Below are 16,976 nucleotides of genomic sequence, written 5' to 3'. Positions count from 1 at the left end.
AAACTAAGCAAAAAAAAAAAAGACAATTATTAATTCCAGGGAAAACAGAAAAGGTTGTACAAGAAAGAAAATATAACCTAGACTAGGATACCTTGTTCTTTGTGGAGACTTTTGGTAATGAAGCTTACTCACACCCAGAGAACTATAATACCCATCACACTGGGGTGATGTATCAGAGGAGGCAGAGGACTCCTCCCTCCAGAGGATGCCACCTGGAGACACCTCATGTAGAACAATACATAGGACTAAAGAGTGCTTGAGGGTGGAAAAATGTGGGTTCTGAATGTCTGCAGAAACAGCTAAGAGTGGTAAACGGGGGGAAGTCAGGGTAGGAGACTGCATTTATTATTGTCCTCACACATACCATTCCATTTTTAAAATAATATGCATATAATTCTGAAAAGATAGAACTAAACATTAAAAACTCAGGTAGGCATGACTAAATGCAGCAATGTTAGTATCGGTGTTTTTAAGTTCAGATCAGTTGTGTGATTGCCACTCAAACTGTTGAAGACTATGCACAATCATTTTAGCAACAGGATTCTCTCCTAGAATCTGCAGGTTATTTGAAATCTGCAATTTTAAGATGAAAGGTATGAGAATCTGAAAATATTTGTAAAGAGTACTAGAATGTTTAAAATAACTTGAGATTCATTATAGTTGTTCATTTAATTTATTTTATATGACTTGGCAAATCTGGTTTGGTTTTGGGCTTTTGGTTAAGGGGGTATGATAGGGAGAATGCCCCCTGCCGAAGATGTCCATTCCCAAATCAGTGGAGCTGTGAATGCCACTTAATATGGCAAAATATATGCCTGAAGATGTGATTAATCTTAGAGACCTTGAGAGGGGCAATTTTCCTGGATTATCTGGGGGGAGTCCACCCAATTGCAGGCAGGAGTCCTTATGGAGAACCTTCCTGGCTTCAGACAACCAGATATCTGGCTCACGCTAAAATTCAACCTACTGCTGCTGCCTTTGAGTGGAGAAGGAGAGCCAAGGAATGCAGGCCGCTTCTGGTAATGGAGAGTGGTCCCCAGTTGACTGCCAGCAGGAAAACAGGACCCACCACTGTGTAGAAGTGAATTCTGCCAACACCTGAATGAGCAAGAAGCAGGTTCTCCCCTAGGATCTTCACCACCTGCCAACCTAGGAAAACACCACCTGCCAACACCTTGATTTTAGTCTAGTGAGACTCGTATCAGACTCTGACCTACAGAATTATAATAAACTTGTGTTGTTTTGAGCCACTAAGGTTGTGATAAATGTTACAGCAGCAATATAGAACTAATACAGTTAGTGAGCCTTCCTGGTTTGACATTTGAAATGTTTAAACAGAAACCTGAATACATTAAATTTATACATAAAATTTAAAATGTTTGAGATCATTTAGCTGAATTTGAAATTGGAGGAGAGGCAGTTCAATAAAGGGCACTGGAGGTGGAGGCAGAATTCATGGAAGTAATGAAACCTCTAAAATCCTGACAGGAGTTGGGTGGGAGAGAGAGACAGAGAAACAGAAGCCCACATCTCCAGGCCCAGAATACAGCTGCTCCAGGGAGGAGGTCTGGGAGGACACCTGACCTCTGACCTCTCCATGCCAGGTAATACAGGAGAGAAATAGCCCATTAGAGGGGCTGGGGTATTGGTGATGGTGCCAGAGCCCCAGATCCTGGTCTCAGAGCAAGGTCAGAGAGGGGGACTGCAGGGATGTTCTGCATGGGACCAGGGGCTTTGCTGACCATGGCCTCAATTCCAGGCTCTTTACCCTCTTTCCAGCCAGGTCTGGCCCTGCTTGATGCCCAGCACTGGTTATGACAGCTGCAGGGGCCCCATCACATTATGAGGTCCAGGCACCCTGCCTGGGTCTGTGGTGCCAACTTAGGATGGCTGCTCAACCCAGAATGATGGAGTGATTCCCCTGGTGGAGGTCTGTCCATGGAAGATCCCACCCTGTACCCCCATGCTGGCTGCCTCAGCCACTGAACCACCACCTCAGGGTCCCATGCTGCTGAAGGAGGCCAGGGATCCTCACTAACAGGGCAGGTGCTCATCAGCTCCCAGGCTAGCAGGCAGAAGGCAACTCCAAGAAGTGCTGGACTCTTCCCCACAGGGACAGCCCTGAGCCAGCAGAGCCAGGGCAGGGCTTCCAGGGCTGGAAGGATCAGGCCTGGGCCCCACGGTACTTGAGGAAGGTGGTCTCCAGGAAGACGGCCAGCTTCAACCGGTCATCCTAAAGAGGGGAGGGAGGCATGGGGGACCTGCGGCAGAGCAGTCCTGCACCCTTCCAGCAAGCCACACCACGCCCCACCCTGCCAACCTCGCGCAGGAAGCCGTAGTGCACCAGCTCAGCTGCGAGGTCCTGGGCGCTGTCCGCTGCAACAAGGGCACATGGGAACTCATAAGGCTGCGGCACCAACCACTGCCCACCGCCCACCTTCAGGCCTGCAGCCTGGGGTTCCCAGTCGCCTACTTGGAAGCAGGTCGTAGGTCAGCTGCCTGTGCAGTCTGTCCTCCAGCACCAGAAGCAACGTGAGCTGGGGCAGGAGGGTGTGGTCGGTGCCAAGTCAAAGTTGGCAGGCCCTTCCTTTCCCAGCCCAGCCCAGGGCCCTGCTCACATGCCAGCGTGCCTTGTCCTCACTCCTTTCCAGGTTGCACTGCATATGGATCACCTAGGGACCAGGAGGCCAGGGTCACAAGGGCTGGAACTCAGCCAAGAGGCCCAGAAAGCACAACTGGGATTAAAATGGTAAAAATCTCCAAGGGGAACCTAGAAAGCAATTTCAGTGCTGGCTACTTGGCTGTTAAGGCAAACTTCCAGTAGGCACTGGGGCTGGGTACTGAAGGGTGAATAGGAGTTTTCAGAGTAGAGAAACTGCTTTGAAAAGGAGGGAACTCTGGAAGCAGGGGAGAGGTCAGTCTGGATGTGACAGCACCCAAGTGCAGGGAACCAGCAAGAATAGGCTTGAAGAGCCTGGGGCTTGGACTGCGACTTGAACTCTCTGGGCAGCCAGGAGCCAGGCAGCTTTGACTGTTAGGACTTGAACTCAGGCTGCACTAGAAGGAAGGAAGCCAGTGGGAAGGAGGCCAGGCAGGGATTGGTTGATTATCAGTTGAGGAATGGTGGTAGCCAGGATCAGGGAAGTGGCCATAGGACACATCTAAGGCCAGAGTCAGCTCCGTTAGGAGCTCATGCAGGGTCGCAGGCCTGAAGGGGTCAGAGCATTAAAAGAACAAGGAAACCATAGTACATAGGTACTAACTGTTTTATAACAGTAATAAGGCCTAGAGAGGCTGAAGGCTGCCCAAGGCAGTGAGTGAGCATTTGCATCCAGGTCTGCCGGACTCCAGTGCCCTGAGGACCTGGGTACAGGCATAAACAAGAGAGGGAGGGGCTGAGGCTGACCAGGAGAGGACCCTGGCCAGGAGGCAGCCCTGCAGGAAGGGAGGTTTGGGGAAACCTGGTGCCTGGGGGCCTGAGGGGGAAGTCCCAGGATGTAAGTGTCTGGGAGTAAGCAAACCAGGGGTTGTGGTCAGAGCTGGGGGTGGTGTGTGAGACTTCTAGAGGAAAGCTGTTCAGTGCACTGAGGGATGGAGGCAGGCAGCAGGGTGGGAGAGAATCTACAGTAATGAAGAAACTCTGGGAAAGACAGGTAACCCAGCTTGTCCTACAGACTCCTAGCCCCCAAAAGGGGCCAGCCTAGATCTGGCCTTCCAGCCTGGAGGACAGCTGGGTTGCAGTGCAAGCAGACCCCAAGAGAAGGGTGCCCATTGTCAGATGCAGCTCACACAGCAGGAGTAGAAACTTGCCTTCCTGGTCTCGGAGTCAAAGGGCTCTGGAGTCGGGGTCTTGACCTTCTGGGCCTCCTCCGGGGGTGGAGCCAATACACGGGGCAGCCCCAGGGGCCGAGCAGCAGCAAAATTCATCAGTGGGTAGATCCCATTCCTGGAGACACACCAGGATATGGCTGGGGGTTCAGGCCCGGAAGAGCCTGTTCCCAGTCTCACACCAGTTCTCACCTGACATCCTCCAGGAATTTGTCCAGCTCCAAGAAGGAGACCTCTGAGTACCTGGCACAGGGCAGGAGGTACATGAGTGATAGCTGGCCAGGGGCAGGCAGGGAGGGAGAGGGGAGGCTGTTGGGCAACCGCTGCTCACCGCCATTGCATTGGGGGCTGCTGGGGCCTGGGGACCTCTGCCAAGACAGCATGCAGGTCCATGGCCTTGGTCTTCTCTTCCACCACATTCTCAGGCATGAGGTCTGTGGGCCACAGCAGTACTCAGGGTGGTGGGCCTGAGTCACAGGCCCTGCAAGGCCTCTTCTGTGTTCCAACCCTAGGTCCCTGACCCAGCCCACTGCCTGGTTCTTACACTGGTGCTGGATAAAGCAGTGAGCTGCCAGCAGCTTCAGCGAGTGTACCTCGAAGAGCACTCGGTGGAAGAGGAGGTTGTGAGCAGAAGGCCGTCGGGCAGGGTCCCGGGCCAGGCAGGAGAGGATGAACTCCTAGGGTAGGGAGGAGAGGTGGGTGGGGCAGGCTCTCTGCTCTAACCCCTCAGTGTGAAGACATCAGGTACCCTGGAGCCCCCAGGACCCAGGGGCCCAATCCCCATGTCCTCCTCACTCAGGGATGCTGCAGGAACATGCACAAGAGACAGCATCTCATGAGAACATCAGCTCTACTTTCCTTGACTTTTATAGGAATTGCGGGGAATGAGTGCTATGACTCCCAATTCACAGATGCAGGTTCTCCTATCCACAGTCTAAACCCTTTTGATCACCCCAACTTAGACCCAGCTCTGGAGATGACCTTTGGTTCGTCCCTACCCTGCAGACATTGGTGCCCTCCTTGGCCTCTCATGCCCAGTCAGGTCCCGTTCTCCCATCTCCCGTCCACAAAAGCATGCAAGCCACACAGCATTTCTGGGTCCAAAGCCACTGGATTTGGACCAGAAATGCTGTGTGGCTTCCACCCTCTATCTCCCTTGCCTGCCCTGTGCCCACCACAGTCCTCCACACAAGCTGGACCTGGATCTTAAAGGCAGGGACCTGGAGCCAGGCAGATCTGGGTGCAAATGCTCACTCCACCGCCTTAGGCAGCCTTCAGCCTTATTACTGTTATAAAACAGTACCTACATAGGGAATGTCTCTCTGGTTTCCTTGTTCTTTTAATGCTCTGACCCATTCCGGCCTGCAACCCTGCATGAGCTCTTAGTGGAGTCTTTCTTGACAGTGGGCCGGAGTTTGGCACACCCTTCCCCTGCATTAACCTGGCCATACCTCTGGCCTGCCTAGGTACCTCAGTGGCCCTACACTGGGCACATTGATTCGGGGTAGGGGTAGTGGCAAGCTGCTTACTCGCATGTTGGGGTCATTCAGTGAGTGCCTGGCTCGAACAATGGCCTCCTCTGTGACTCTGGTATCCCCATTAGCCTGGATCTCCAGCACAGCCATCTGAGGTTGCAGGGCCAACATGGGGAAGGGACAGCACCCATGAGATGGGGTGGAGGCCAGCTGGGAATGGGCTAGGAGGAAAGGTGCCAGTACCTCCAGTGCACACATCCCAAAAGAGAAGATGTCCACAGCAGTCCCATCTGCAACTTCTGAAAGGGAAGAGTGAGGCAGGTGGGTAGGACTGATGTGCAGGCTGGGTAGGTGCCACAGGTCCCTCCAAGACTTACCGCCATATTCTGGTGGGAAGAAGTGCAGGTTCCGAAGTTCCTCTCGCTCAGCAAGAATGGGGCTCCTTAGATCATCCGGGAGCGCTAAAGAAGGGGCAGAGGCGCTGAGCAGACCGGCCTTGCCAGGGCTCCCATCCCCACCCCTATCCCGCACGAACCATTGGAGAAGATGCGGTACCACACTGTGAAGGAGACCACGGGGAGAAAGAGCGGGTGTCAGCGGCCTGGGTCGTGGGGTGTCCTCTGACCTCGACTTGCGACAGGTTTCCCCAGCCCTGCCCCCCTGCCCAGCCCCTCCCTGCCAGCACCAGAGCCGATCTTGATGAGGCCATTATGCTGAATGAAGATGGTGTCGCTGGTCAGGTTCCCGTGGATGATGGGGGGGCTGCAGGCGTGCAGAAAACTGCAGGCGTTGGGGGAGAGCAGGCAGAGCCGGGTCACGGGGCGCCAGAGAGGTCAGCGCAGCAGGGCAAGCAGGCGGACAAGCCTAGGTCCTCACCTGAGCGCGGACAGGATCTGCGTGCACCATCTCTTCCAGGCCTGGCAGCGGACGCAGGACTCCAGTCGGGTGGGCGCAGGAGAAGTGGCAGGGCCTGCGAAGCCCACCCGCCGCCCCGCCCCTTTCCGGGGCTGACCTGTGTTCCAGCCCCATCCCTTTCCCAGAGGCCACCCTCCCTTCCCTGTCCCCAACCTACTCCCCATACCCGGGCATTCATGGCCTTGTGGTTTTTCTTGGTCTTTTTGAGGAATTGCTTGAGGCTGCCCGATGACACGTACTCCGTGATGAAAATGACCTGTGGGGCGGGCGGGCTCACGGCTCCGCCACTGCGGGTGGGTCCCCGCAGCTGCTCCACCCAGACCCAGGCCACGCCCCACCCCCACTCCGCCCAGTAGCTCACCCTGGCACGGGCCTCAGAGGCATCCAGCCAGTACTTGTGCAGCTTGACGATGTTGGGGTGGTCCACCAGCGCCAGCTGCTCAAACATGGCCTGGATCTTCTCCTGGGAGGAGGGGGGCAGTCATGGGCCATCACGGGACAGGACTGGGGACGAGGGCGATGGGATTCACCTCATGGGCTGCGAAAGCCTTCCTGTCGCCAAAGTGGAGCTCGTTCCACACCACTTCTACCCCCTCCTCCGTGTCCATGGCCAGGAATGTGCTCTGGATCCCGGGCATATTCCCCTGGTTCACCTGGGGACGGGGTACAAATGCTCCCGTTTGTGTTAGGGCGAGGTTGGGGACTTGGTCCCTCTCACACCCCTCTCTTGGCCAGAGTGCGTTTCGGGCTGGATCCGCTCCATGGGAAAGCTGGGGGCCAGGACCCGGGTTGGCCCGCAGCAGTCCAGGGGTGACATCCGGGGGCTGGGCAGAGGTGGAGAGAAGCGGCTTCAGGTTCTTGAGCGTAATCCCCTAGGGTCTAGCGGTGGATCCCAGAGTCGTGGGGAGGGACCAGGAAGTCTCCCGAAGGAGACGGTCCTCAGGGAATGGAGGTTTCTCACCAGGGCGTGGGTCCCAGGCAAGAGGGCCAAGGGCCACCCAGGACTTGGGTTGTGGACAGGACGCCGCGCGGCCACGGGGCCCCCACGGCCCCGCGTGGCCTCGCGTCCCCGGGGCTCCGAGAGAGCGGCGTCACCCCGCCGGTGCCCACCTGCTCGCGCCGCTTCTGCCAGCGTCCGCACGGGCTCTCCTCCAGGATGTCGCTCTCGTCCTCACTCTCGTCCTCCCTCTCCCGCTCCCGGCTCCGCCTCGGCGCCGGCTCCGGGGCCGCCATGGCTCAGCGGGCCAGGCCACCGCCCTCCGCGCGATCCACCGCCCTGCCGCCGCCCGCCCTGGCCCCGCGCCTGGCCGGCCCACCCGGAGCCCAGGGGAGCCGCCGCCGCCGCCGCCGCCGCCTCGAGCCCCGACCCGGCTCCGGGAATTGGGAGGCGCGGGCGCGCGACGGACGGGCGGCGGGCCCGGGGGTGGAGCCGGCCCGCCCCTCCGGAGCCGCCTCTGCGGGCCGGAGCCCGAGTGGAGCTCCCAAGCGAGCGGCCGAGCCCCACCCGCCCTCCGCGGCCTCGCCAGGCCCCGCCCTGCCGGGTCTCAGGTCTCACGCGCAGACCCCGCCCTCCGGAGGCTCCGCCCACGCCGGCAGAGGCCCCGCCCCGCAGAGCGGCGCCGTGCCGGGTACCCGCAGGCCGCTGCCAGCGAGTCCCACACCGTTGGGCGTCCCTGCGCGCATGGAGACCCCTGTGGTCTAGACCAGGCGCTCCGAGATCCGCCCCTGCACGCATTATGCCTCAGCTCTTCCTCCGGCACATCCCCCAGCTACGCCTGTGATGGGCCGAACATTGTCAGCTTTGCTCCCGGTTGCCCCCAGGGTGCCAAGGCCAATGTCTCGGCTTGGCACCAGAATCACGAGGCACTCACAGCTTTGTAGGTTCAAACAGCAATTCTTTATTCCAGCTCTCACACCACCTCCACGCAGGTCCAGGGGCAAACGCGTTCTGCCGTCTCCCGCACAAACCACCTACTCCACGAGGCTATCTCCAAATCCCATTTTAATCTCACGAGAACTCAACGGGAACAAGCAGCAGGAACACCCTAATCCCAACAATAATCTTCAACTTCCAACTTCCCTAAAACCCATTATCTTAAACTGGCAACGCCTTAAACTCAAGGAGCCGGTTACTTCCTCAAACCTGATCAGCTCTAAACCCGGATCTGCCTAGGTCCTTGAGCAAGGTCACCTCATTAAAGCATGCATGCAATGTTCCATCAAATGTCCTCTAAGCAGCATGGGGTACGCTTGGCAAGGAAATTTCGATGCGTCATTCCTACTTGGTAATGGCCCTCAGCACCAGGGTGTGCGGGGAAGGCCCACAGACTCAGAAGTGAGGTCGGCTCACCCCGCCTGTACTAAAGGGAACCCGGAGGAAGGCCACTGAAGGTGGCTGATAATACACCAGCACACCAACAGGTTGGAATTTAATTCATGACTACAAATCTCTCACCGGCCCCCAATTTCCTGCTTCCCTTTCAGTTCACAAGCCTACCTTCCAAGATGCCAATTTTCTCTTTTCTCCAAACATGCCCCTCCTCTTTCCACTGTAAGCTCGTCTGCAACAGTGGAGCCAGGAGGAGAACACCCCCTTAAGTGTATCCCCTCTCCAGGAGGAGACTCTCACCAACCCTGTGGAATTCTCATCTGAAATCTCCCTGCACCGCAACACCCTGCTGCCTCCCCACAGATCCTCCCTCTCACACCTGCAGGATCCTAGTTCTTCTTCTCCTTCTCTTTTTGGAAACAGTGCTGGCCCACTTTTATATTTAAACCCCCAGCAAACTCTGCTGACCAGCGCCGCTCCCTCTGCGCCCCTCCCACCCAGCTCTAGCGTTCTGATGAGAACCCTATGGCCTGCCCTGAGCATCCACCCTAACCCTAACTGTCAGCAGGCTGGAGAGTCAAACCCTGCACCTCCCAAAGAAACTGGAGCAGCACGGGAGATGGCCTCCAGGCTCTGGGAGTGTCCTGCACAATGTGATTGATGGCAGGTCCTTGAGCCACGGTGTTAGCCTGGCAGTGTTAGACTGAAGCCAGCCCCTCAGAAGTGCAAGTTCTGAAGTAGTCAGCTGTGCCTAAGTGATGGAACCCAGCGAGATCCTAGAGGAGGCTGGTGGCACTCATATGTGCCATCACACACCTCCACTGGAGGAGGTGCCTATTGTCCAGTGACCACTAGAAAAGGATAACTGGACACACACCTGGCCCCCCCTGAGCTCTGTCCCACCAGTCCTTTGCCACTGTGGTTTTCATAGGTAGCCTTTGCTGTAATACATTGCATCTGTGATTATAAAAACTTTCAAACTCCTGGGAGTCCTTCTAGTGAATTACTGGACCATGGAGGGTGGTGCTGGGGCCATCCCAGTGGTCCATTTCTTACATGCTATAAGGCCCAAGTCCTAACCATGAAGGCCCCCACAGTTGACCCTGATTCCTGGTCTCATTTCTCCTGCCCTCTCTGGCTGAGCCCACTCCAGGCCCCCGGGCCCCACACAGGTTATTGACACAACAGGCCAATCTGTCCAGGGTTGTTGCCCTGGCTACGCCCTCTGCCTGAAATCCTCCTCCCAGAGATCCTCCAAGTCTACTTCTTCAGGTCTTGACTCAAATGCCACCTTTCAGACAGGCCTATGCTGATCACCCAGCCCAGCATCACATCCCCACCCTGTACCTGCTTTGCTGGGCCCTTCCCATGGTGCTCAGCTTGGAGTGCCTGTGTTTTGTCACCTCTGCTTCATTCTCTGGGTCCTTGCTGGGACACAGTCTCCAGGAGGGCAGGGTGTCTATTCTTTCTGTTGTGCTAAGGACATTGCTTTAGTGCACAGTGGGCTCTGGCAAGTGGGTCCCCTAGATATGTGGGTGGGCAGGGGTGCAGGGTTAGGTTGGTGGTCCAAGGTAGCTCCCTAGGGGGCAACAGTGAGCCAGATCTCAATGCATTTCCTTCCATTTCTCTGCCCCATAACCAGATGCAGGTGCTCTATGTGCGTCCTAACCCTGGTACCTGGAAACAAGTCCTCCTCTGGGAGAAGGGTCTGGGTGGATGATAGTAAGTTTAGAATCTTGAGATGAGGTCCTTCTAGACCTAGGGAGATCCTGGCTCCAGTGTGTGGCATCCTTACAAGGGAAAGGAAGGGTGGGCCCAGGCAGAGGTACTGGGGAGACGGCCAGGCAAGGAGGAGCAGAGAAAGGGGTTTGGGTCAGGCCAAGGCCAAGGATTGCCTGGATTGTCAGAGCCTCAAGTTTGGAGGGGGTCTGGAGCCAACCCATCCTCAGAGCCTCCAGAAGGGACCAGCCCTGCTGCCACCTGGGTTGTGGTATCCCCTCCAGAGCTGGGAGAAAAGAAGTCTGCATTGTTTCAAGCTGCCATTTGTAATGCTTTGCTATAACAGCCCTAGATGATAAAGCTCCAATAGTGCCCTCTGCGGGAAGAACAATAACACAGTACAATCTGTATGCAGGGATGAACCACACCCATGCTTCTCAACCATTTGTCCTTGTGACCCCACAGTGGTCCTGTGCCACCAGCAGCTCACAGAGGTGTGGTGAAGTATGTCCTTGCTGACCTTCCTCAGTGCTCCAGATCTGGACCACTCTCCTGCCCCTACCTCCACTTCTGTTCTCTGCTTACCTCCTCCTCTTCCTCCATCCTGCAGGTCTGGTGGCCCCTTTGGGGTTTTCTTACGGTCCCCTCCTGTAGGGCATGGAAAAGACCTGCTCTCTGCACTCCTGCTTCTCTCTTTCCCTCTGCAGGTGCAAGGTTCCCTGACTCTCTGGGCTTGAGCAGGTCTCCCAGGTGCCAGGAATCCCAGAGTGGGAGAAAGCAGTGGTCAGTGGATCATCAGGAGGCCCCTCCTTCTGTCTGCCCTGTGGCCTGACCTCCAGGTTCCACACCCATGCACAGTCCCTGCTTAGGAGTGCAGACTGGACTTGGATACAGGGACATAGAACCTACCGATTTCTCACAATAATATTCCAAAGATCAGGAACATATTTTTTTTTAGTAACTGTTAAGGGCTGAATTCTATCCCTTGAAAATTCAAGTATTTGCTACTTTTAAAGAAATAAAAGGAAAAATCATGCTTAAGTCAATGGCTGCAGCAATTCCTGGGCCAGGCGTGGACCAGATGCCAAGCGTGCCCTGCCTGTGTCTCAGCTCCCACCTAGCTATCAGGCATGGCTCTCAGGGCCCACAATGTCTGTTTATACCACAGGGCAGATCATGCTTCTGGAGGAGTATAAGAAAACAAATATCTGTGAAAGGCATAATTACCCTCTGGACCAGACCCCCAGCCCACTTCTCCAGAGAGTATAGAGCCACCTTGTGGGACTCTCTGGAAAGGCCCATAGGAGCATGTGGCATGTTCTGAGACCACCCGGGCAATAAAGAAGAACAGGCCCCACAGGATCTGAGAGCAGGGTGTTGGGTGAGGACAGCTGTGAGCCAGAGCCTGAGAGGTTGTTCTGTGTCCCCTGCATCCAGGCCCAAGTGGACTCCCTGCCCCCCATGTCTCCATCAGCCCCCTTCTTCACTCTCTTCTTTCTGTACCTTGTGATAATTGTGGCACATAGGAAAAGAAAGACTTCTGTGACGTTCTGTAGCTTTACCCGCAGGCCTCCCTATAGACTAGTGGGGACAGAAGCCAGCTGTGGCCCAGGTCCTCTCAGGCCCCTGTCAGTGATGTTCTCTGTCTCCAGGTGGGGATCAGGCCTCTCAGGTGCTCTGTATTCGCAGCTTCCCTTTCCAGGACCTGGGTCTGGAGGTGTGGGGAGGGAGGCCCTGCCCTTGGGTGCCTGGGAGCCTCCTCCATCTCATTTCCAGCTGCAGTGGGGAGTCCCACTCTCTGTCAGCCCACCTCTTGCTCCTCCAAGGCAACTTGACTTCTGATTCCCTCTAACACCTTCTCTTGGCCCCTGGGAGTCTGTGGTTTCACTGTGACATGGCTAGGGATTGGCGACTCGAACGTGGACATTAATGTCTTTGATCGGGTCTGGCAAAATTCCATGCCACCGTCCTTCCCAGTGACTTCTCTGTGCACTTCCTAGCTCCCTTCCTTCAAGGAGTCTGTCTTGCTGATTGCTGGCCTCTGGCCTTCCTCCTGCCCTGTCTCCCGGGACCCTGCTCTCCAGGGCACCACCTGCACTGCCTGTGTTCACCCACTGGCCCAGCGGCTTTTCTGACGTGCTGGTCAGACCTGCCTACTGAGTTGCTGCTGTGCTGTCTGCAGGTCTACGATCTCTCCTAGTTTGGGTTTCAGCTCCCTGGCAACATTTCAGAACTACTTGGCCTAGTGACCACAGTGATCAGGGTGGCTGTGGGTCTGCCTTACAGCTTGCTAATCCGTTCTGGTGGTTCTTCTGTGGAGCTGTCTCGGGTGTGCCCTGGTTTCTCTGATTACGTGCAGGGTAGTACTTAATTTTGTTTGTTTCTTTGTTTTGAGGTGGGGGATCTCACAGTGCTCCCTAGGCTGGCTTTGAACTTGGGGGCTCAAGCACCTCCCATCTCAGCCTCCTCACTAGCTAGGTACTACCACTGCGCCAGCTGGCTCTACTCTGTGAAGTATTCATAGGAATGAACTGTAGGTGCCACGTGGGGCATCTTCTTTCAGAGTATCTTGTCCACTTGTGACGTCAGTGTCACCTGGTGAAGACTTAAGGCCACACAGACCACCAAGCAGGTGCATGTCTGGGTGAGGGTTGCTTTAGTCCCTGGGTGAAGCCCTTGGGATCTTTTTTAAAGTGGGAGACTCTGTGGAGTTTCAGGCCTTTGGGGGATCCCAGGTGGCCTGACATCCCTGAAGCCCTTGCTTCCTCATGGTCCAGAGTGAAGCGCTGTGTCCGCTGGCCAGGGTGGCCAAAGTTGCCCCAGGTGTGGACTGCCTATGGCTCGGGGAGCTTCCTGCCGACCAGATCCTCTGCCCTGGTGTGGCCTGCCGCCCATGTGTGGGATGCAGGTTCACTCAGCCAGCTTCTGTGTGACCGGGGAACTCCAGGGGCTCAGCATGGCGGGAAGACATGCTCCCTCTGATCCTGTGGGCACCGTGCTGCCCTTGGAGTCCCCACCTGCTAGGGGGCTTATGAAACCACCCCTTGTGGCCCTGGAGCAGGGGATGAAAAGGCAAACCAGGTGCCAGACCCCCACAGACTCTATCCCCAGAAGAAAAGCAGTAGATGCTGAAGGCTTAGAGGGCTGCAGCAGAAGCCACACTGGCCTGCAGCGGGGCCTGGGGCTGTCACAGCGCCCCAGGTCAGCTGCCTGGCCACGACATCTGCTCTACACCTAAGCCTCTCCAAGTGGGCTGGTGTGTTTTTCTTGGGTTCTTTCTACAGCTATGATGATTCACTTCGAGCTAGAAGGATGCCTTGGCCTGCCTGGATGGGGTGGTCTGGCATTCAAATAGGAAGAAAAAAGCCATGTGGATGTTAAAAATAACAACAAACAACATTCTGCTGCTCCCAGGTACCAGGGATGTTTCTGGAATACTTCCAAAGTGCTTTACATGCATAATTTCATCTGTACTAACAACACTTACAAGTGCCCCTGTTGTGCCATTTGACATAAAAGGAAACTGAGACATCAACAAATCATGTGATGAACCAGAGTGTGGCCTCAAGGGGTGGAGTCAGGTCTGGATACAGCAGTGTGGTCCTGCGGCCTGGACCTTCCCTTTTACCCAGGACTCCTTTGGATGTGGAGTTCAGGATGGAAATTTTGTCAAGGGAGCCTAGAGGTCTCAGATCCATTCTGGCTTGATCAGTAGGTGTGGGGACTAAAGGGTGCACCTCAGTGTGGCCTGGTGTCCTTCCCTGCCATGCTGGCCGCACATGCTCACTGAGGTGAGTGTGCTGCATGGTATGGCTGCTTCCTGCCTGGCCTGCTATGCCCTTCGGCTCTCCAACCCCATGTCTGGTGTTCTCCATCCCCCTTCAGATGAACACAGGGACCTGACCACCATCCCACTCCTGGTCGAGCAGCCCAGGAAACATCACCCATTTGCCATTTAGAAGTCGTCCACACGGCCAGCAGAGGGGGCCATGGCAGCACAGCACCCCAGGTCATCCCACGGTGACCCAGGGTCAGAAAAACATCTCCCCTGTCCTGCTTCCACAGTCTGGGTGCCACGGGCACCCTCACGACCCACACCGACTGCTGTGTGAAGACGCAGCTTGGCGTCAGGTGCTAGTGAGTTCCCAGTCCCGTCCTGGGGAACCTGGGCCCATCAACCTCCCCCAACTCAGAACAGGCACAGCAAGTCTCTCTGGAAGGATATGGACAGCTACTCTGAACTGGAAAGCCCACAGTGGCGGCTGGACTGGGGTATTAAAACTTAAAGAATGACTGGATCGACGAGCCTGTTGGCTGACCCTTCATCTGCTCTCTGTGGCTTTGATCCAAAGACAGGGCAGTCTCCACACAGAGAGCAAGGAGAGCCAGCATCCTGAGAGACTTGCTCTTTTGCCTTGCCCACTAGAGTTGTGGGTTATTATGGTTGGGACCTAAAAATGTCCCTCACAGGACTTACATGTTAGATGCAGGAACATTCAGAAGGGACAAGATTAGATAACGGAGGCTGTAACCTCGTCAGTGGATTCATCCATTGGATGGATGATTTCTGTGGGTGATTGCATGGTACTGTAGGCAGGTGGGGCATGGTGAAGGAAGTCACTGGGGGATGTGCCCTTGGGGACTGTATCTGGTTCAGGACCCTCACTTGCTCTCTCTCTTGGTTTCCTGGCTGCCACAAGCTGAGAAACTGTCCTCCATGATGTCCTTCTGCCATGATGTCTGCCTCACCTCAGGCTCAGAGCAACGGAGTTGGCCAACCATGGACTGAGGCCACTGAAACCAGGAGCCCAAAATGTTTCCTTCTCTAAGTTTTTCTTGTCCTGTATTTTGGTTACAGCGATGAAACCCTGGGGTGTCAGTGCAGGTGCATTATGGGCACTCAAAAGCCCCGAAAGCTCCAGCTTGGTGGACAGGAGCCCAGCACAGCCCTGGGGGCCACAGCATGTGTTTGCAGAGCCCTTTCCTCTTCCCCTTCTTTTTTTCTGGCCTCTTTGTCCTGAACGGGACCCTGGTAGTTTGGAACTGCCTTCCAGAGCAGGGAATGAAAACACGGAGAGGCCCTGGCCTTCTGACTGGAGAGCCAGCCCGTGAGGGAAGGGCAAGGCCGACAGCTGGAGGAGGGGCCTGTGCTCAGCACACAGACCCCACCCAAACCTGGGGCTCACTCCTAAGCTGAGCGAACCCCACATTCACAGCGAAAGCTCTGAAGACAGGACTGGCATTGAGCTGAGACCTCCAACAACAGAAGGTGGACAAGACTTCAGCTTGAACCTGACCATGACAAGAGCCAACCCAAACAGAAAGCTCGTGTTCTCAGGAGGATTTTAAGAGCCCACATCAGATTATGAATCATAACAAATCAAGATGATCCATCAAAAAGGACTCAGCATCCCAAGGTCTGAAAAGATAGGCAAGTCTCTAAAGCAAAGTCCATCAACAATCACCAGAATCACCATGGCCCATACATTGGAAAACACATCACAGATTCTCACCATGCTCCAGAAGAGAAAGAAAACACTCTAGAAATGAGTGAGAAGACAGATGACTCAGCAGAGAAATAGAAAATATGAAGAAACCACATGAAAATGTTCGGAGTGAAAAACTCAGCTCAACAAGAAGATGGCATTCACAGAGGACAGACTCAGCAAACTAGAAATAGAATGTGAAAAATTATCCAACTCGAGACATGTCACAGAAAAAATTTTGAAAAAAAAGATACAGTGACCTTGTCTCTGATGTTGTGAGACATCAAGACAACTAACATCTGTGTATTTGAAGTTCTAGAAGAAGAAAAGATATGACTAGGAAAAGGTTTTGAAGAAATAATGGCTGAAAACTTTCTAAATTGGTGAAGGATACAAATTCCATGCAATCAAGAACTTGAGCAAATTCCAGACGGGAAAAGCACAAGGAAACCACATGTAGAAACCTGCCAGATGGTGTGCTCCTGTCCTCTGCAGGAGAAGAGGCAGCACAGGCTCTCCTGTTCCATGTGCTGAGTGCAGGGGAGACTGAGGCCGACCCTCTCCACCCCTGGCTCCCACAGTTGTGGCTCTTTTTTGAACAACTGGATCTGCATGTGCTTCCAAGAGCACCATCCAATAGCAGCTGGTGACCACCATGCAACAGTGCTACACACTAGCCTGCATTTGAGATGGCTTATTTTCTTATTTAATCTCTATATTACAGGCACAAAGTTCTATGGATGAACCTTCAAAATTCTGAAATGAAAATAAGAGTTCTTGAGGCTAGGGTTGTGGCTCAGCGGTACAACGCTTCCTTGCATGTGTGAGGAACTGGGTCCGAACCTCAGCACCATATACAAATAAAAAAACAAAATAAAGTGCCCAACTACAACTAGAAAATATTAAGGGGGAAAAAAAAGAGTTCTTGCTCTCAACCTGTCACTGTATGGTGTCCTATGCCATCTCACCACTCCACCAGTAACAAGGATGCAGCCTCTCAACCTTGACCTTCAGAAATACGAGCTGAAATAAACTTCTGTTATTTAATAATAGTAAACAAACAAACAAACATGAAACTTCTCTATACATAAACATTCCCTTGCAAATTATATTCCTGGGAATGCTCCAGATCCAAGCAGGTCACTAGTTGTACTTTGGTGGAACAGCAAGCTGGGCTGAGAGATCAAAGTAAGTTGGTATCCACGGTCTACCACAGTGAGATGG

The 16,976-nt window shown here is 54.6% G+C and overlaps 1 protein-coding gene across 3 annotated transcripts; it reads right to left on the bottom strand.

The window, feature by feature from the left end:
- Nucleotides 1–654: 654 nt before the first annotated feature.
- Nucleotides 655–7,732, bottom strand: Nrbp2 (nuclear receptor binding protein 2). 3 transcript variants are annotated; one of them, XR_013423685.1, is made up of 19 exons: nt 7,329–7,732; nt 6,749–6,871; nt 6,580–6,681; nt 6,385–6,474; nt 6,180–6,220; nt 5,989–6,083; nt 5,839–5,862; nt 5,681–5,764; nt 5,547–5,602; nt 5,358–5,453; nt 4,373–4,505; nt 4,160–4,262; nt 4,021–4,071; nt 3,811–3,946; nt 2,619–2,672; nt 2,474–2,537; nt 2,321–2,376; nt 2,040–2,233; nt 655–1,098 (listed from the first exon to the last, which is right to left on the bottom strand). XR_013423685.1 is itself a non-coding variant. In XM_078016523.1 (18 exons), exons 1-18 carry the CDS (start codon nt 7,449–7,451, stop codon nt 2,165–2,167), a joined length of 1,500 nt encoding a protein of 499 aa, XP_077872649.1. In that variant the 5' UTR covers nt 7,452–7,732; the 3' UTR covers nt 655–2,164. The 3 variants fall into 3 exon arrangements, 2 of the variants coding, with proteins under 2 accessions (XP_077872649.1, XP_077872650.1); XM_078016523.1 differs by having other exon boundaries at nt 655–2,233; XM_078016524.1 differs by lacking the exon at nt 2,474–2,537 and having other exon boundaries at nt 655–2,233.
- Between the last annotated feature and the right edge of the window lie 9,244 nt (nt 7,733–16,976).

The sequence above is a fragment of the Ictidomys tridecemlineatus genome, chromosome 7, assembly GCF_052094955.1.
Source record: "Ictidomys tridecemlineatus isolate mIctTri1 chromosome 7, mIctTri1.hap1, whole genome shotgun sequence".
NCBI classification, from domain to species: Eukaryota; Metazoa; Chordata; class Mammalia; order Rodentia; family Sciuridae; genus Ictidomys; species Ictidomys tridecemlineatus.
The sequence above is the reverse complement of the archived record's forward strand: the minus strand, read 5'-3'. Positions and strand labels throughout refer to the sequence as shown.

Coding starts and splice junctions, on each gene's coding strand:
- Nrbp2 (XM_078016523.1), bottom strand. CDS start 7,451: ATGGCGGCCCCGGAGCCGGCGCCGAGGCGGAGCCGGGAGCGGGAGAGG. Junction 5,765..5,838: donor GTACCGCATCTTCTCCAATG/GTTCGTGCGGGA, acceptor CCCCTTCTTTAG/CGCTCCCGGATGATCTAAGG. Junction 2,234..2,320: donor ACTACGGCTTCCTGCGCGAG/GTTGGCAGGGTG, acceptor TCCCCTCTTTAG/GATGACCGGTTGAAGCTGGC.